Source organism: Pseudophryne corroboree, chromosome 5, assembly GCF_028390025.1.
Source record: "Pseudophryne corroboree isolate aPseCor3 chromosome 5, aPseCor3.hap2, whole genome shotgun sequence".
Classification (NCBI taxonomy): Eukaryota; Metazoa; Chordata; class Amphibia; order Anura; family Myobatrachidae; genus Pseudophryne; species Pseudophryne corroboree.
In genome coordinates this window covers 657,082,042-657,103,112 of record NC_086448.1, presented here as the reverse complement: position 1 = coordinate 657,103,112, position 21,071 = coordinate 657,082,042, and the positions used below count along the sequence as shown (strand labels likewise).

At 49.2% G+C, this 21,071-nt stretch overlaps 1 protein-coding gene across 3 annotated transcripts in view; it reads right to left on the bottom strand.

Moving 5' to 3' along the window:
- The window catches only part of MCM4 (minichromosome maintenance complex component 4), a 162,990-nt gene that overhangs the window by 91,131 nt on the left and 50,788 nt on the right, over positions 1-21,071 (bottom strand). For all 3 annotated transcript variants that reach the window (XM_063923696.1, XM_063923698.1, XM_063923697.1), the window contains exons 4-5: positions 4,521-4,684; positions 4,336-4,437 (exon numbers count right to left, since the gene is read on the bottom strand). In XM_063923696.1, the coding sequence (XP_063779766.1) occupies positions 4,336-4,437; positions 4,521-4,684 (266 nt within the window). The remainder of the gene's footprint in view (positions 1-4,335; positions 4,438-4,520; positions 4,685-21,071) is intronic.

Here is a 21,071-nt window from a genome sequence, read left to right as displayed (position 1 = left end):
CGCTTGACTTAGGGCGTTGTATATGGCCCTTAGTTCCAGGATATTGATGTGAAGGCAAGCCTCTTGCCTTGACCACAGCCCTTGGAAATATCTTCCCTGTGTGACTGCCCCCCACCCTCGGAGGCTTGCTTCGGTGGTCCCCAGGACCCAGTCCTGAATGCCGAATCTGCGACCTTCGAGAAGGTGAGCACTCTGCAGTCACCACAGGAGAGACACCCTGGCTCTGAGGGAAAGGGTGATTAACCGATGCATCCGAAGATGTGATCCGGACCACTTGTCCAGTAAGTCCCATTGGAAGGTCCTCTTATGGAACCTGCCGAAGGGAATGGCCTCGAATGATGCCACCCTCCTTCCCAGGACTCGAGTGCAGTGATGCACTGACACCTGTTTTGGTTTTAATAGATTCCTGACCAGTGTCACGAGCTCCCGCTATCGGGAGATAACCCCTTTTCTGGTCTGTGTCTAGGATCATGCCTAGGAGAGGCGGATGAGCTGTAAGAACCAACTGCGACTTTGGAATATATAGAATCCAGCCGTGTTGCCGTTTCACTTCCAGAGAAAGTGATACGCTGTTCAGCAACTGCTCACTTGATCTCGCTTTTATGAGGAGATCGTCCAAGTAAGTGATACTAGTGACACCCTGCTTCCGCAGGAGCACCATCATTTTCGCCATCACCTTGGTGAATATTCTCACGGCCGTGGAGAGACCAAACGGCAACGTCTGAAATTGGTAATGACCATCCCGTACCGCAATTCTGAGGTACGCCTGATGAGGTGGATAATAGTATTTTGGTACTTACCAGGTAAATCCTTTTCTTTGAATCCATAGGGGGCACTGGAGTACTCTTGGGATATGGACGGTTTCCGTAGGAACAAGGCACTGAAAATTCAAATTTAGAACTCTCCTCCCCTCCATATCCCAGAGTACCTCAGCGTTTTTTACTGGGCCGAACAGAAGCGATAGAAAGGTTGACAATGGAGAATTACATATAACAAAAACGGACAACAATAAAGTTGACACATAACGTGACTGACAACTAAACAGTTGGCACAATAACCGATGGAACTTGAAACTTGAACCAGTCGGTGAGAATGTGTTACCATAAGATTCCCTGAACTTACCGCAAACCAGGTAAAACTGCTCTGGGTGGGTGTCCAGTGCCCCCTATGGATTCAAAGAAAAGGATTTACCTGGTAAGTACCAAAATCCTATTTTCTTTTTCATCCACTAGGGGTCACTGGAGTACTCTTGGGACGTACCAAAGCTTCCCCCGTGGGCGGGAGAGCAGTTTGGCACCTGTAACACTAGGCAGCCAAAGCTAGAAGCTGATGCCGCAAACATATCAAACTTGTAAAAGCACACAAACGTGTGCACTGATGACCAGGTAGCCGCACGGCAAAGCTGCGTCGTAGAAGCCCCACGACCAGCTGCCCATGAAGTTACCACAGAACGTGTGGAATGAGCTGTTACTGATGTAGGCGGCTGTAACCGAGCATGAAGGTAAGCCTGACGTATGGTCAGTTTAATCCATCTGGATAAGGTCTGCTTAGAAGCTGGCCAATCCATCTTGGCAGCATCATAGAGAACAAACAACGTATCCGTCTTACGAACTGTAGATGTTCGGGACACAAGCGCGTACCACATCCAAGGTTCCAGAATTTCCTGTCAACACAGGAACTACTATTGGTTGATTGATGTGAAAGGATGACACTACCTTTGGTAGGAAAGCGGGATTCGTCCGAAGTTCCGCTCTGTCATCATGATACACCAAATACGGTGGCTTGCATAACAAGGCACCCAAATCGGAAACACGCCTTGCCGAAGCCAAGGCTAGTAGGAAAATTGTTTTCCAAGTGAGAAACTTAATATCCACTTGGTGTAAGGGTTCAAAATATGAAGACTGTAAGAAATCTAAAACCAGATTCAAGTCTCATGGCGCTGTAGGTGGAATGAATGGAGGCTGTACTCTGAGGACACCTTGCAGAAAAGTGTGTACAGACTGCAATAGAGCCAATCGTCTTTGAAAGTAAATTGACAAAGCAGATACCTGCACCTTTAGTGTAGATAAACGCAGTCCTCCATCCAGCCCCGTCTGTAGAAATAACAAAAGACGGGATAACTTAAAAGATGATGTCGGAAACTTCCGATCCTCACACCAACCTATATAGGCACGCCAGATTCTGTAGTCCTAAAGCTTTTACTTTTGTGCCCAGTCTCCTGCGGAGCCGCTATTCCCCATGGTCCTTTCGGAGTCCCCAGCATCCACTAGGACGTTAGAGAAATAGGCTTAACAGCCTATTTCCCCCCCCGTATGCAGCCCTCCGCTAATATCCTGTCCCCCCCTCTGCTCCCTCCCCCCTCGTGTACCGCTGTCTGAGCGGGAATGCCGGGGCGCGGGTACCTGCAGGGAGCCGGGTAGCGCTGTAATGGAGCGTCCTGCAGCGGCAGCCGGCGCGTGTGAGCGGCGGGTGAGCGCGGCGGTCGGCGAGGCTCAGCGGTGGAGGCGGCGCGGTCCGGAGCGGTTGCCGGGCGGCCTGTCAGGGGAGGCGTTGCTGGTGCAGTGCGAGCGGCGTTCGTCTTCAGTGAACAGTGTCCCCACACAGCGGGGCGGCAGTGTGCGCTGACCGCCCCGTACCCCCAGCATACCTGACTCCAGAGGCGAAGGCTGTGACGGGGCTTCTATCTGTAAGCTCCGTCCAGCTGTAGCAGCAGTCAGGGAATGTGCTGCGTGTGGCTGCTCTTTGTGAGGACCGACACGCCATGCGCTGCTCCGTGCAGCGGCACTATCCCGGACCCAAGTTTTTACAGAAACTGGGAAGGGATGTGCTGTTAGTAGAAAAGGTAAAAGGCAGAATAATAAAAAAAAAAATATTCAAAAGTAGTGTGGTTTAAGCTCCCTGTTGCTACGAGAAGCACAGAAAAAACACTGAGGTACTCTGGGATATGGAGGGGAGGAGAGTTCTAAATTTGAATATTCAGTGCCTTGTTCCTACGGAAACCGTCCATATACCAAGAGTACTCCAGTGACCCCTAGTGGATGAAAAAGAAAAATGGGGACATGAAGGTATGCACCCTTTATGTCTTCAGGCTTGCAATAACCGCTCTTAGCGATTCCATCTTGAATTTGAACCCGTTCAGGTATATGTTCAGGGATTTTAAATTCCATATGGGTCCGACCGAACCGTCTGGTTTCGGGACTACAACATGGTCGGATAATAACCCCCTCCTTGTTGAAGGAGGGGAACCTTGACCACCACCTGTTGAAGATACAATTTATGAATTGCAGTTAACACTATTTCCCTCTCGTGGGGGGAAGCCGGCAGGGCCGTCGGTGAGGGGGCATCTTCTTAAAGTCCATCTTGTATTCCTGAGACACAATATCTATTGCCCCGGGATCTAACAGGGAGTGAACCCACTTGAAGGCGTGTCCCCACCGGGCCTAGCTCCGCCTGTGGAGCCCCAGCGACATGCGGTGGATTTGTGTAGAGGCCGGGGAGGACTTCTGTTCCTGGGAACTAGCGGTGTTGTGCAGCTTTTCTCCTCTGCCCCCGCCTCTGACAAGAAAGGACGCACCTCGGACTTTGTTTCTTTGTGCACTACCGGGTGCATTGTGTATAATAATGCGCTCTAACTGGCGCAATGTGTATAAAGAGAGCTACCTGGCGTAATGTGTATAAAGTGCTCTATCTGGTGCAATATGTATAACGTGCTCTACCTGGCGCAGTGTGCATAGGCGGTTCTACCTAGTGCAATGTGTATAAGCGGCACTACTGTGTGGTGTAATGTGAACTGGCACTATTATGTGGTCACGCCCCTTAAATTTTGCAGCGCGCCTTAGGCGCGCACTGCCTATGCTTTACAATCTGGCAGGTGGACCATCAATTCACTTTATGCCTAGGGCACCAAAATGTCTAGTTACAGCTCTGGTACAGGGTGTCCTGCATGCTACACAGCCCAGCAGAATTGTCACCCCATCCCCCCACCTTGCAACACTTTTGTAGTGTCCAAACAAGATTAAGATTAATAGGAACCTTCATTCCGATGGGACCAAGAAAAAGAACGGTAGGACCCCAATTTTTGAAAGTGAGCACTTTTTTTTGGGGATCAGCGCAATCACTGTATATGAACACAATTTTTTTTTGCAAAGTACCCTCTCACCTCAGTGATACATTTTCTCTAGTAGTCTCTGCCAAATGTATTACTTCCCCACCATCAACATACATGAGGCCTTTAGTAGGGACATTCCTCATTTAATGATGCTCTCATATCTTGGATTTTAAACCTGTGCGAGCCCTTATGTTGTCCATCTTTCAGTCTCATTTAGAATTACTCACCTGGAATTTCTCCCTGCATGTAATAACATTGACATCAGTTCCCCAAATCACCAGCTTTTGTTCCAGAGACTGTTCATTTGTAACCAGTTCCTCAGCAGCAGGCTGGAAAGAAAAAAATTGAACCGTTTAACAGGTCACTCTGCTTCTTCTAAGTGGTTAACACAGAAAGTGTCAAAAACACCCACCTGATCTGACTGTAAGTCCACCTGCTTGAGTTTGCGTGCAGACCCCAGATCAGGCCGCTGCCGGGCAGGTGTACCTCGGATGCCACTCCTAGGTGTGCCCTCCACTCTAGAGCTTGGAGTTCCATATGTCAGGGGAGAGCTCAGGTCAAGTTCACTTTGAATAGCTGCAGAAAGACATTATATGTAAGTACTACAAGTTAACAATGTGGTGTGCTTTCAAAAATAAATGATTTAAATAAGATTTGAATTACCTACCGGTAAAACCTTTTCTCGTAGTCCATAGAGGATGCTGGGGTCCATTTTAGTACCACAGGGTATAGACTTGAGCCTTAAGAGATTAATAGTGGGGGCTGGCTCCTCCCTCTATGCCCCTCCTACCAGACAGTCTAGAAACTATGCCAGAGGAGACAGAAATACTTCAAGAGAAGGAAATACACAGATAGTGGTGAGATTCACACCAGCTCACACATACAACTACAGGAAAGCCAAGCTAACCAACTCTGAACAATTCAGCAACGGCTGAACCAACAATACTGAACCAAGTAACAATGCAGGAATAAGAAGCACTGGGCGGGCGCCCAGTATCCTCTACGGACTACGAGAAAAGGATTTACCGGTAGGTAATTAAAATCCTATTTTCTCTTACGTCCTAAAGGATGCTGGGGTTCACATTAGTACACTGGGGATGTACCAAAGTTCCCAGTACGAGAGGGAGAGTGCGGAGGTTCCAGCAGAACAGATTGACCAAACTTAAGGTCCACAGAGGCCAAAGTATTGAACTTGTAGAACGTAGCAAACGCGTTCGACCCTGACCAAGTAGCTGCTCGGCAAAGCTGTAAAGCCGAGACACCCCGTGCAGCCGCCCAAGAAGAACACACTTTATGAGTCGAGTGGGCCTGAACAGATTTTGGACACGGCAAGCCTGCCGTAGAATAAGCATGCTGGATAGTGAATCTGATCCAGCGAGAAAATGTCTTAGAGGCAGGACACCCAACCTTGTTGGGATCATAAAGAACAAACAGAGCACCCGACTTCCTGTGACGAGAAATTCTCTTCACATATTTTCAAAGCCCTCACAACATCCAAGGACTTTGAGGTAATTGAGGAGTCAGTAGCCACTGGCACAATGGGTTGTGGTTGAAATGTAAAGCCGACAATCTTTGGAAGAAATTGCTGACGCGTTCTGAGCTCAGCTCTATCCGCATGGAAAATCAAGTAGGGGCTCTTGCATGACAATGCCCCCAATTCCGACACACGTCAATGCCAACAGTGTGACCGCCTTCCAAGTAAGAAACTTAACGTCCACGTCCTGTAAAGGCTCTAACCAATCCGATTGCAGGAACTGCAGCACCACATTAAGATCCCAAGGTGCCGTATGAGGCACAAAGGGTGGTTGAATGCGCAGAACCCCTTTCAAGAATGTCTGAACCTCAGGAAGAGCAGCCAATTGCTTCTGGAAGAAAATGGACAAGGCCAAAATCTGGACCTTTATGGAGCCCAAGCGTAGGCCCATATCCACACCTGTTTGCAGAAAGAGGAGAAAACGTCCCAGTTGAAACTCCACTGTTGGAAACTTCTTGGATTCACACCAAGGCACATACTTTTTCCAAATCAGATCGTAATGTTTTGACGTTACGCCCTTCCTAGCCTGTATCAGGGTAGGAATGACCTTGGTCGGAATGCCCTTCCGAGCTAAGATCTGGCGTTCAACCTCCATGCCGTCAAACGTAGCCGCGGTAAGTCTTGGTAGGCGAACGGCCCTTGTTGTAGAAGGTCCTCGGGATCCTCCAGCAGCAATTCTAGAAGATCCGCGTACCAAGCTCTTCTTGGCCAGCTTTAGGAGTTTGAGAATCCTTGGGATGAGTGGAAGTGGAGGGAACACACACACTGACTGGTATGTCCACGGAGTTACCAGTGCATGCACCGCGTCTCGACCTGGAACAGTACCTCCAAAGCTTCTTGTTGAGGCGAGAGGCCATCAAGTCTATCTGAGGTACACCCTATAGGCTTATCACTTCTCCTGGATGGAGATCTTGTCTGCTGAAGAAGTCCGCTTCCCAGTTGTCCACTCCCGGAATGAAGACAGTTGACAGCGCGCTTTTCTGCCCAGAGGTGGATTCTTGTTACCGCCGACATAGCCGCTCTGCTCTTCGTTCCGCCTTGTCGGTGTATGTAGGACACTGCCGTTACGTTGTCCGACTGAACCTGTATTGCCTGATTTTGCAGAAGATGTGCTGCTTGTAGGAGGCAGTTGTATATGGCCCATAGTTCCAGAATGTTTATTGGAAGGATGGATTCCAGACTTGACCACTTTCCTTGGAAGTCTTCCCCTTGGTAACTGCTCCCCAACCTCAGACTTGCATCCGTGGTTAGAAGGATCCAATTCTGAATCCTGAACCTGCGGCCCTCGAGTAGGTTTCAAGTTTGCAGCCACCAGATGAGTGAAATTCTGGCTTTCGGCGACAGGCGTTATCTGCTGGTGCATGTGAAGATCTGATCCCGACCATTTGTCTAGGAGATCTAGTTGGAAGAACCTCACATGGAATGTTCCGTACTGTAGAGCCTCGTAAGAGGCAACCATCTCCCCCAGAAGGTGAATGCACTGAGGAACCGATACCCGGGCTCGCTTCAGGACATCCCGGACCATTGATTTGATCACCAACGCTTTCTCCACTGGTAGAAACACCCTCTGCACTTCTGTGTCGAGTATCATCCCCAGGAAGGGCAGTCTCCTTGTCGGCTCCAAATGTGACATTAGAAGGTTCAGGATCCACCCATGATCCTGGAGTAGTCGAGTTGAGAGAGCAATACTCTGAAACATCCTCTCCTTGGAAGATGCTTTTATCAGCAGATCGTCCAGATGTGGAATTATGTTCACCCCCTGTCTGCGGAGTAGTAACATCATCTCTGCCATTACCTTGGTGAACACCCTCGGTGCTGTGGAGAGGCCAAATGGCAGTGCCTGGAACTGACAGTGACAGTCCAGCAGCGCAAATCTGAGATAAGCCTGGTGATGCGGCCAGATCGGAATGTGAAGGTAGGCATCCCTGATATCCAGGGATACTAGGAATTCCACCTCCTCCAGACCAGAGATCATCTCAGAAACTCCATCTTGAACTTGAATTCCCTCAAGTAGGGATTCAATTACTTTAGGTTTAATATCGGCATTACCGAACCGTCCGGTTTTGGTACCACAAACAGGTTTGTGTAATAACCCTTGTGTTGTAGGTGAGGTGGAACTGGAACAAAGACATTTGTTTGAAGCAATTTTTAATGGCTTCCTGTAGGATAGCACTTTCTGTCAGCGAAGCTGGTAAGCCTGATTTGAAGAATCTGTGAGGCGGGAGTTCTTGAAACTCCAGTCTGTATCCCAGTGCAACAATATCCTTTACCCAGGGTTCTAGGCAAGACGACGCCCAACAGTGACTGAAAGCTTTTAGCCTCACTCACACCTGTCCGACCTCCAGGCTGGGAAGGCCACCGTCATGCTGAAGATTTTGAAGAAACAGAACCTGGTTTCTGTACCTGGGAACCTGTTTGTGCAGGTTTTCTGGACTTTCCCCAACCTCCTCTAAAGAAGGTGGAGGGTGTTTGGATTTTTAAAATTTTGCAGTCCGAAAGGACTGCAACGTAGGCAAAGGTTAAGATTTCCTAGTCGGTGGTGCCGCTAAGGGGAAAAAGGTTGACTTACCCGCAGTTGCTGTGGAGATCCACGCATCCAATGCTTCCCCAGAGCCTGACCTGTGAAGGGTAGGTTCTCCACGCTTTTCTTGGATTCTGCATCCGCAGTCCATTGTCGTAGCCAGAGTCCTCTGCGTGCCGAGACTGCCATGGAAGTAGCCCGTGCATTCAGCATGAAACCTACAGAATCCTTAATGTGGCGCAAAAATAAGATTTTACTTACCGGTAAATCTATTTCTCGTAGTCCGTAGTGGATGCTGGGGAATCCGTAAGGACCATGGGGAATAGACGGGCTCCGCAGGAGACAGGGCACTTTAAGAAAGAATTTGGATACTGGTGTGCTCTGGCTCCTCCCTCTATGTCCCTCCTCCAGACCTCAGTTAGAGAAACTGTGCCCGGAAGAGCTGACAGTACAAGGAAAGGATTTTGGAATCCAGGGCAAGACTCATACCAGCCACACCAATCACACCGTATAACTTGTGATAAACTTACCCAGTTAACAGTATGAACAACAACGGAGCATCAGATCTACCCTGATGCAACCACAACATAACCCTTATTTAAGCAATAACTATATACAAGTATTGCAGAAGAAGTCCGCACTTGAGACGGGCACCCAGCATCCACTACGGACTAGGAGAAATAGATTTACCGGTAAGTAAAATCTTATTTTCTCTAACGTCCTAGTGGATGCTGGGGACTCCGTAAGGACCATGGGGATTATACCAAAGCTCCCAAACGGGCGGGAGTGCGGATGACTCTGCAGCACCGAATGAGCAAACACAAGGTCCTCCTCAGCCAGGGTATCAAACTTGTAAAACTTTGCAAAAGTGTTCGAACCTGACCAAGTAGCTGTTCGGCAAAGCTGTAATGCCAAGACCCCTCGGGCAGCCGCCCAAGAGCCCACCTTCCTTGTGGAGTGGGCTTTTACTGATTTTGGAAACGTCAATCCAGCCGCAGAATGAGCCTGCTGAATCGTGTTACAGATCCAGCGAGCAATAGTTTGCTTTGAAGCAGGAGCACCCAACTTATTGGATGCATACAGGATAAACAGCGATAGTTTTCCTGACTCTAGCCGTTCTGGCTACATAAACCTTCAAAACCCTGACCACATCTAGTAACTCGGAATCCTCCAAGTCACGAGTAGCCACAAGCACCACAATAGAAAAGGGGGAAATAAACTGAGCGCTCAGTGAGTGGTGGTGTATAGATGATTATCAGCAGCAGCTTGGGAAGGGAATGCCAATCCCCAAAAACACACCCAAGTAGAAAAAATTACCAAGTTGCGCTAAACAATCAAATAAAAAAGCATTTATTTTAATGCATAAAATGTATTAATGATAACAACAAATCTCCCGGGAGTACAATACACACTTTAACCTTAAAATGACATCTCTATAACTGTATACCTGCTGCTATTTTTATAACAGAAGTACAGATTAGTACTATTCCAGAGTTTATGACCCCAGGGATATCACTTTAAATAAGAATTTACTTACCGATAATTCTATTTCTCATAGTCCGTAGTGGATGCTGGGAACTCCGTAAGGACCATGGGGAATAGCGGCTCCGCAGGAGACTGGGCACAAAAAGTAAAAGCTTTAGACTAGCTGGTGTGCACTGGCTCCTCCCCCTATGACCCTCCTCCAAGCCTCAGTTAGATTTTTGTGCCCGAACGAGAAGGGTGCAAGCTAGGTGGCTCTCCTGAGCTGCTTAGAAGTAAAAGTTTAAATAGGTTTTTTATTTTCAGTGAGTCCTGCTGGCAACAGGCTCACTGCATCGTGGGACTAAGGGGAGAAGAAGCGAACTCACCTGACTGCAGAGTGGATTGGGCTTCTTGGCTACTGGACATTAGCTCCAGAGGGACGATCACAGGTTCAGCCTGGATGGGTCCCGGAGCCGCGCCGCCGGCCCCCTTACAGAGCCAGAAGAGCGAAGAGATCCGGAGAAAGCGGCGGCAGAAGACGTTCCTGTCTTCAAATAAGGTAGCGCACAGCACTGCAGCTGTGCGCCATTGCTCTCAGCACACTTCACACTCCGGTCACTGAGGGTGCAGGGCGCTGGGGGGGAGCGCCCTGAGACGCAATAAAAACGATATAAAAACCTTATATGGCTAAAAAAAATGCATCACATATAGCTCCTGGGCTATATGGATGCATTTATCCCCTGCCAGTTTCCTGAAAAAAGCGGGAGAAAAGGCCGCCGTGAAGGGGGCGGAGCCTTTCTCCTCAGCACACAAGCGCCATTTTCTTTCACAGCTCCGCTGGAAGGACGGCTCCCTGACTCTCCCCTGCAGTCCTGCACTACAGAAACAGGGTAAAACAGAGAGGGGGGCACTATTGGCAGCTAATATATAAATACAGCAGCTATAACAGGGAGTAACACTTATATAAGGTTATCCCTGTATATATATAGCGCTCTGGTGTGTGCTGGCAAACTCTCCCTCTGTCTCCCCAAAGGGCTAGTGGGGTCCTGTCCTCTATCAGAGCATTCCCTGTGTGTGTGCTGGGTGTCGGTACGATTGTGTCGACATGTATGAGGAGGAAAATGATGTGGAAGCAGAGCAATTGCCTGTGTTAGTGATGTCACCCCCTAGGGAGTCGACACCTGACTGGATGGTAGTAATTAAAGAATTACGTGACAATGTCAGCACTTTGCAAAAAACTGTTGACGACATGAGACAGCCGACAAATCAATTAGTGCCTGTTCAGGCGTCTCAGACACCGTCAGGGGCGCTAAAACGCCCGTTACCTCAGATGGTCGACACAGACCCTGACACAGATACTGAATCCAGTGTCGACGGTGACGAGACAAACGTAATGTCCAGTAGGGCCACACGTTACATGATCACGGCAATGAAGGAGGCATTGAACATTTCTGACACTACAAGTACCACAAAAAAGGGTATTATGTGGGGTGTGAAAAAACTACCAGTGGTTTTTCCTGAGTCAGATGAATTAAATGAGGTGTGTGATAAAGCGTGGGTTTCCCCGATAAAAAACTGCTGATTTCTAATAAATTATTGGCACTATACCCTTTCCCGCCAGAGGTTAGGGCACGTTGGGAAACACCCCCTAGGGTAGATAAGGCGCTCACACGCTTATCAAAACAAGTGGCGTTACCGTCTCCTGATACGGCCGCTCTCAAGGAACCAGCTGATAGAAGGCTGGAAAATATCTTAAAAGGTATATACACACATACCGGTGTTATACTGCGACCAGCGATCGCCTCAGCCTGGATGTGCAGCGCTGGAGTGGCTTGGTCGGATTCCCTGACTAAAAATATTGATACCCTGGATAGGGACAGTATATTATTAACTATAGAGCATTTAAAGGATGCATTACTATATATGCGAGATGCACAGAGGGATATTTGCACCCTGGCATCTAGAGTAAGTGCGATGTCCATTTCTGCCAGAAGAACGTTATGGACGCGACAGTGGTCAGGTGATGCGGATTCCAAACGACATATGGAAGTATTGCCGTATAAAGGGGAGGAGTTATTTGGGGTCGGTCTATCGGACCTGGTGGCCACAGCAACGGCTGGAAAATCCACCTTTTTACCCCAGGTCACCTCTCAGCAGAAAAAGACACCGTCTTTTCAAACCCAGTCCTTTCGTCCCTATAAGGGCAAGAGGGAAAAAGGCCGCTCGTTCCTGCCCCGGGGCAGAGGAAGGGGAAAAAGACTGCACCATGCAGCCTCTTCCCAGGAGCAGAAGCCCTCACCCGCTTCTGCCAAGTCCTCAGCATGACGCTGGGGCTCTGCAAGCAGACTCGGGCACGGTGGGGGGCCGTCTCAAGAATTTCAGCGCGCAGTGGGCTCACTCGCAAGTGGACCCCTGGATCCTGCAGGTAGTATCACAGGGGTACAAATTGGAATTCGAGACGTCTCCCCCTCGCCGGTTCCTGAAGTCTGCTCTACCAACGTCTCCCTCCGACAGGGAGGCAGTATTGGAAGCTATTCACAAGCTGTATTCCCAGCAGTTGATAATCAAGGTACCCCTCCTACAACAGGGAAAGGGGTATTATTCCACGCTGGCAACAATGTCTGATCCTACTCAAATAGGCGCCACCTCATTAATGTGTTCCCAACTCTCGAGAAAATAATGTAAAATGTATATACATTCCTTATAGTCGTTCCATGAATCTCTTCATCCACATCGAGATATAGCATATAATTAACTCCACATGTGGGAAGAAACACATAAATTTAATGTGACATCATACAGAAACAACATAAAAAATAAGATTTTACTTACCGATAAATCTATTTCTCGGAGTCCGTAGTGGATGCTGGGGTTCCTGAAAGGACCATGGGGAATAGCGGCTCCGCAGGAGACAGGGCACAAAAAGTAAAGCTTTTCCAGATCAGGTGGTGTGCACTGGCTCCTCCCCCTATGACCCTCCTCCAGACTCCAGTTAGGTACTGTGCCCGGACGAGCGTACACAATAAGGGAGGATTTTGAATCCCGGGTAAGACTCATACCAGCCACACCAATCACACCGTACAACTTGTGATCTAAACCCAGTTAACAGTATGATAACAGCGGAGCCTCTGAAAGATGGCTTCCTTCAACAATAACCCGAATTTGTTAACAATAACTATGTACAATTATTGCAGATAATCCGCACTTGGGATGGGCGCCCAGCATCCACTACGGACTCCGAGAAATAGATTTATCGGTAAGTAAAATCTTATTTTCTCTATCGTCCTAGTGGATGCTGGGGTTCCTGAAAGGACCATGGGGATTATACCAAAGCTCCCAAACGGGCGGGAGAGTGCGGATGACTCTGCAGCACCGAATGAGAGAACTCCAGGTCCTCCTTAGCCAGAGTATCAAATTTGTAAAATTTTACAAACGTGTTCTCCCCTGACCACGTAGCTGCTCGGCAGAGTTGTAATGCCGAGACCCCTCGGGCAGCCGCCCAAGATGAGCCCACCTTCCTTGTGGAGTGGGCCTTTACAGATTTAGGCTGTGGCAGGCCTGCCACAGAATGTGCAAGTTGGATTGTGCTACAGATCCAACGAGCAATCGTCTGCTTAGACGCAGGAGCACCCATCTTGTTGGGTGCATACAATATAAACAACGAGTCAGATTTTCTGACTCCAGCCGTCCTTGCAATATATATTTTTAATGCTCTGACAACGTCCAGTAACTTGGAGTCCTCCAAGTCACTTGTAGCCGCAGGCACTACAATAGGCTGGTTCAGATGAAATGCTGACACCACCTTAGGGAGAAAATGCGGACGAGTCCGCAGTTCTGCCCTGTCCGAATGGAAAATCAGATATGGGCTTTTGAAAGATAAAGCTGCCAGTTCTGACACTCTCCTGGCCGAAGCCAGGGCTAGAAGCATGGTCACTTTCCATGTGAGATATTTCAAATCCACCTTTTTTAGTGGTTCAAACCAATGAGATTTTAGAAAGTCCAAAACCACATTGAGATCCCACGGTGCCACTGGAGGCACCACAGGAGGCTGTATATGCAGCACTCCCTTAACAAAGGTCTGGACTTCAGGGACTGAAGCCAATTCTTTTTGAAAGAAAATCGACAGGGCCGAAATTTGAACCTTAATAGATCCCAATTTGAGACCCATAGACAATCCTGATTGCAGGAAATGTAGGAATCGACCCAGTTGAAATTCCTCCGTCGGAGCACTCCGATCTTCGCACCACGCAACATATTTTCGCCAAATTCGGTGATAATGTTGCACGGTTACTTCCTTCCTTGCTTTAATCAAAGTAGGAATGACTTCTTCCGGCATGCCTTTTTCCTTTAGGATCCGGCGTTCAACCGCCATGCCGTCAAACGCAGCCGCGGTAAGTCTTGAAACAGACAGGGACCCTGCTGAAGCAAGTCCCTCCTTAGAGGTAGAGGCCACGGATCTTCCGTGATCATCTCTTGAAGTTCCGGGTACCAAGTCCTTCTTGGCCAATCCGGAACCACTAGTATCGTTCTCACGCCTCTTTGCCGTATAATTCTCAATACTTTTGGTATGAGAGGCAGAGGAGGAAACACATACACCGACTGGTACACCCAAGGCGTTACCAGCGCGTCCACAGCTATTGCCTGCGGATCTCTTGACCTGGCGCAATACCTGTCCAGTTTTTTGTTGAGGCGAGACGCCATCATGTCCACCATTGGTCTTTCCCAACGGGTTACCAGCATGTGGAAGACTTCTGGATGAAGTCCCCACTCTCCCGGGTGAAGATCGTGTCTGCTGAGGAAGTCTGCTTCCCAGTTGTCCACTCCCGGGATGAACACTGCTGACAGTGCTATCACATGATTCTCTGCCCAGCGAAGAATCCTTGCAGCTTCTGCCATTGCACTCCTGCTTCATGTGCCGCCCTGTCTGTTCACATGGGCGACTGCCGTGATGTTGTCCGACTGGATCAACACCGGTTTTCCTTGAAGCAGAGGTTCTGCCTGGCTTAGAGCATTGTATATTGCTCTTAGTTCCAGAATGTTTATGTGAAGAGACGTTTCCAGGCTCGTCCATACTCCCTGGAAGTTTCTTCCTTGTGTGACTGCTCCCCAGCCTCTCAGGCTGGCGTCCGTGGTCACCAGGATCCAATCCTGTATGCCGAATCTGCGGCCCTCCAATAGATGAGGACTCTGCAACCACCACAGAAGAGACACCCTTGTCCTTGGAGACAGGGTTATCCCGTAGGTGCATCTGAAGATGCGACCCTGACCATTTGTCCAACAGATCCCTTTGGAAAATTCTTGCGTGGAATCTGCCGAATGGAATTGCTTCGTAAGAAGCCACCATTTTTCCCAGGACTCTTGTGCATTGATGTACAGACACCTTTCCTGGTTTTAGGAGGTTCCTGACAAGCTCGGATAACTCCTTGGCTTTTTCCTCCGGGAGAAAAACCTTTTTCTGAACCGTGTCCAGAATCATCCCTAGGAACAGCAGACGAGTTGTCGGCATTAACTGGGATTTTGGAATATTCAGAATCCACCCGTGCTGTTTTAGCACTTCTTGAGACAGTGCTAATCCCCATCTCTAGCTGTTCTCTGGACCTTGCCCTTATTAGGAGATCGTCCAAGTATGGGATAATTAATACGCCTTTTCTTCGAAGAAGAATCATCATCTCGGCCATTACCTTTGTAAAGACCCGAGGTGCCGTGGACAATCCGAACGGCAGCGTCTGAAACTGATAGTGACAGTTTTGTACAACGAACCTGAGGTACCCCTGGTGTGAGGGGTAAATTGGAACGTGGAGATACGCATCCTTGATGTCCAAGGATACCATAAAGTCCCCCTCTTCCAGGTTCGCTATCACTGCTCTGAGTGACTCCATCTTGAACTTGAACTTCTTTATGTACAGGTTCAAGGACTTCAGATTTAGAATAGGCCTTACCGAGCCATCCGGCTTCGGTACCACAAAAAGAGTGGAATAATACCCCTTCCCTTGTTGTAGAAGAGGTACCTTGACTATCACCTGCTGAGAGTACAGCTTGTGAATGGCTTCCAAAAGCGTCTCCCTTTCGGAGGGGGACGTTGGTAAAGCAGACTTCAGGAAACGGCGAGGTGGATCTGTCTCTAATTCCAACCTGTACCCCTGAGATATTATCTGCAGGATCCAGGGATCTACTTGCGAGTGAGCCCACTGCGCGCTGTAATTTTTGAGACGACCCCCCACCGTCCCCGAGTCCGCTTGAGAAGCCCCAGCGTCATGCTGAGGCTTTTGTAGAAGCCGGGGAGGGCTTCTGTTCCTGGGAAGGAGCTGCCTGTTGCTGTCTCTTCCCTCGACCTCTGCCTCGTGGCAGATATGAATAGCCCTTTGCTCTCTTATTTTTAAAGGAACGAAAGGGCTGCGGTTGAAAGGTCGGTGCCTTTTTCTGTTGGGGAGTGACTTGAGGTAGAAAGGTGGATTTCCCGGCTGTAGCCGTGGCCACCAAATCTGATAGACCGACTCCAAATAACTCCTCCCCTTTATACTGCAAAACTTCCATATGTCGTTTTGAATCCGCATCGCCTGTCCACTGTCGCGTCCATAAAGTTCTTCTGGCCGAAATGGACATAGCACTTACCCGTGATGCCAGTGTGCAGATATCCCTCTGTGCATCACGCATATAAAGAAATGCATCCTTTATTTGCTCTAACGACAGTAAAATATTGTCCCTGTCCAGGGTATCAATATTTTCAATCAGGGACTCTGACCAAACTACCCCAGCACTGCACATCCAGGCAGTCGCTATAGCTGGTCGTAGTATAACACCTGCATGTGTGTATATACTTTTTTGGATATTTTCCATGGATCTTTAAGTGCGGCCGTCTCAGGAGAGGGTAACGCCACTTGTTTAGATAAACGTGTTAGCGCCTTGTCCACCCTAGGAGGTGTTTCCCAGCGCTCCCTAACCTCTGGCGGGAAAGGGTATAATGCCAATAATTTCTTTGAAATTATCAGCTTTTTATCAGGGGCAACCCATGCTTCATTACACACATCATTTAATTCTTCTGATTCAGGAAAAACTATAGGTAGTTTTTTCACACCCCACATAATACCCTGTTTAGTGGTACCTGTAGTATCAGCTAAATGTAACGCCTCCTTCATTGCCAAAATCATATAACGTGTGGCCCTACTGGAAAATACGGTTGATTCGTCACCGTCACCACTGGAGTCATCGCCTGTGTCTGGGTCTGTGTCGACCGACTGAGGCAAAGGGCGTTTCACAGCCCCTGACGGTGTTTGAGTCGCCTGGACAGGCACTAATTGATTGTCCGGCCGTCTCATGTCGTCAAACGACTGCTTTAGCGTGTTGACACTATCCCGTAGTTCCATAAATAAAGGCATCCATTCCGGTGTCGACTCCCTAGGGGGTGACATCCTCATATTTGGCAATTGCTCCGCCTCCACGCCAATATCGTCCTCATACATGTCGACACACACGTACCGACACACAGCAGACACACAGGGAATGCTCCTAACGAAGACAGGACCCACTAGCCCTTTGGGGAGACAGAGGGAGAGTTTGCCAGCACACACCAAAAGCGCTATATATATATATATCAGGGATAGCCTTATAATAAGTGCTCCCTTATAGCTGCTTTGTTATATCAAAATATCGCCATAAATTTGCCCCCCCTCTCTGTTTTACCCTGTTTCTGTAGTGCAGTGCAGGGGAGAGACTTGGGAGCCGTCCTGACCAGCGGAGCTGTGAGAGGAAATGGCGCCGTGTGCTGAGGAGATAGGCCCCGCCCCTTTTCTGGCGGGCTCGTCTCCCGCTATTTAGAGAAATCAGGCAGGGGTTAAATATCTCCATATAGCCTCTGGGGGCTATATGTGAGGTATTTTTAGCCTTTATATAGGTTACATTTGCCTCCCAGGGCGCCCCCCCCCAGCGCCCTGCACCCTCAGTGACCGCGTGTGAAGTGTGCTGAGAGGAAAATGGCGCACAGCTGCAGTGCTGTGCGCTACCTTTAGAAGACTGCAGGAGTCTTCAGCCGCCGATTCTGGACCTCTTCTGACTTCAGCATCTGCAAGGGGGCCGGCGGCGCGGCTCCGGTGACCATCCAGGCTGTACCTGTGATCGTCCCTCTGGAGCTTGATGTCCAGTAGCCAAGAAGCCAATCCATCCTGCACGCAGGTGAGTTGACTCCTTCTCCCCTCAGTCCCTCGCTGCAGTGATCCTGTTGCCAGCAGGAATCACTGTAAAATAAAAAACCTAGCTAAACTTTTTCTAAGCAGCTCTTTAGGAGAGCCACCTAGATTGCACCCTTCTCGGCCGGGCACAAAAATCTAACTGGAGTCTGGAGGAGGGTCATAGGGGGAGGAGCCAGTGCACACCACCTGATCTGGAAAAGCTTTACTTTTTGTGGCCTGTCTCCTGCGGAGCCGCTATTCCCCATGGTCCTTTCAGGAACCCCAGCATCCACTAGGACGATAGAGAAATAAGTGTTCCACGGTGGTGTCCCTGGGGGACTGAACAATTACCAGATTGGATGGAGAACTGATGGAAAGCAGTTCTCAATCAAGCTCTTATTAATTGGTCCAAAGGAAAAGCCACCCGGGTAGGCAGAAACTCAGGAACAATACTGTCAATCTGGCTAGCATCCAGTACCTTCAGGGTAGCTCCGGAAACCAGGGTCCTCTGACACAGTTCACACAGCATCCACTAGGACGTCAGAGAAAATAAGATAATAACAGCAATGATTAGTAACTGTTAAGAGAAAAAATTAAAAAAAGTCTGTGTTGACATACATATAACTCACTTGGTCCACATGAGTACCGAACAGTCCTGATCATTGATAACTATGTACTTATTCCAATGATCCTGAAGTAGACCGGACCCGTGTAACATTAAATTGACGCTCACGTAGTTGATGCTGTGAGCAAATGCATCATATGGTGAACCACTAGCCGCTGTGACAAGGGGGAGAGCCCGGAGCGATGTTGCTGCGGTCAGCCGCTGGCCCCTGCACGGGGAGTGGAGAGCCGTACCTGATGTGACCGCCGGACTAGATGAAATGCGGCTGTGTATAGCCGACACGCAGCTGCAATATCCGGACGGCTGGCACCTTGCGTGGCACGATGTGTAGGCTCTCAACAGCAGGCGGCTGACCTGTGCTCCCACGGGCAGCTCCGATTGAGCCTCCCTGCAATTGCCAGTGTGTATAGAAGGCAGATGGAGACTCAGGCGGCAGCAATAGGTTGGTTCATATGAAAAGATAACACCACTTTTGTCAGAAATTGTGGACGGGTCCGCAATTCTGCCCTGTCCATATGGAAAACCAGATAGGGGCTTTTATGTGACAAAGCTGCTAATTCTGACACACGCCTAGTTGAAGCCAAGGCCAACAGCATGACCACCTTCCACGTGAGAAATTTTAACTCCACGGTTTTGAGTGGCTCAAACCAGTGTGACTTCAGGAAACTCAACACCACGTTAAGGTCCCAAGGTGCCACTGGAGGCACAAAAGGGGGCTGAATATGCAGCACTCCCTTTACAAACGTCTGAACTTCAGGTAGAGAAGCCAGTTTTTTGAAAGAAAATAGATAGGGCCGAAATCTGGACCTTAATGGAACCCAATTTCAGGCCCAAAGTCACTCCCGACTGTAGGAAGTGAAGGAAACGGCCAAGCTGGAATTCCTCCGTAGGGGCATTCCTGGTCTCACACCAAGCAACATATTTTCGCCATATACGGTGATAATGTTTAGCAGTCACGTCCTTCCTAGCCTTTATCAGCGTAGGAATAACCTCATCTGGAATGCCTTTTTCTGCTAGGATCCGGCGTTCAACCGCCATGCCGTCAAACGCAGCCGCGGTAAGTCTTGGAACAGACAGGGCCCCTACTGCAACAAGTCCTGTCTTAGAGGCAGAGGCTACGGGTCCTCTGTGAGCATTTCTTGCCGATCTGGATACCAAGTCCTTCTTGGCCAATCCGGAACAATGAGTATTGTTCTCACTCCTCTTTCTTATGATTCTCAGCACCTTGGGTATGAGAGGAAGAGGAGGAACCACATAAACCGACTGGAACACCCACGGTGTCACTAGTGCGTCTACAGCTATCGCCTGAGGGTCTCTTGACCTGGCGCAATACCTCTGTAGCTTTTGTTGAGGCGGGATGCCATCATGTCCACCTGTGGCAGTTCCCACCGACTTGCAATCTGCGTGAAAACTTCTTGATGAAGTCCCCACTCTCCCGGGTGGAGGTCGTGCCTGCTGAGTTAGTCTGCTTCCCAGTTATCCACTCCCGGAATGAACACTGCTGATAGTGCTCTTACGTGATTCTCCGCCCAGCGAAGAATTCTGGTGGCTTCCGCCATCGCCACCCTGTTCCTTGTGCCGCCTTGGCGGTTTACATGAGCCACTGCGGTGATGTTGTCTGACTGAATCAGCTCCGATTGGTCGCGAAGCAGGGTCTCCGCTTGACTTAGGGCGTTGTTTATGGCCGTTAGTTCCAGGATATTGATGTGAAGGCAAGTCTCCTGACTTGACCACAGCCTTTGGAAATTTCTTCCCTGTGTGACTGCCCCCCACCCTCGGAGGCTTGCATCCGTGGTCACCAGGACCCAGTCCTGAATGCCGAATCTGCGGCCCTCGAGAAGGTGAGTACTCTGCAGCCACCACAGGAGAGACACCCTGGCCCTGGGGGATAGGGTGATCAGCCGATGCATCTGTAGATGTGATCCGGACCACTTGTCCAACAGATCCCATTGAAAGGTCCTCGCATGGAACCTGCCGAAGGTAATGGCCTCGTATGATGCCACCATCTTTCCCAGGACTCGCGTGCAGTGATGCACCGACACCCGTTTTGGTTTTAATAGATCTCTGACCAGTGTCATGAGCTCCTGAGCCTTCTCCATCGGGAGATAAACCCTCTTCTGGTCTGTGTCCAGAATCCTGCCCAGGAAGGGCAGACGAGTCGTGGGAATCAACTGCGACCTTGGAATATTTAGAATCCAGCCGTGCTGTTGTAACACTTCCCGAGAGCGTGCTACGCTGATCAGCAACTGCTCTCTGGACCTCGCCTTTATGAGGAGATCGTCCAAGTATGGGATAATTGTGACCCCTTGCTTTCGCAGGAGCGCCATCATTTCCGCCATTACCTTGGTAAATATTCTCGGTGCTGTGGAGAGACCAAACGGCAACGTCTGGAATTGGTAATGACAATCCTGTACCACAAATCTGAGGTACGCCTGATGAGGTGGATAAATGGGGACATGAAGGTATGCATCCTTTCTGTCCAGAGACACCATAAAATCCCCCCCTTCCATTCTTGCGATGACAGCTCTGAGCGATTCCATCTTGAACCTTTTCAGGTATATGTTCAGGGATTTTAAATTCAATATGGGTCTGACCGAACCGTCCGGTTTCGGTACCACAAACATGGTCGAATAATAACCCTTTCCCTGTTGAAG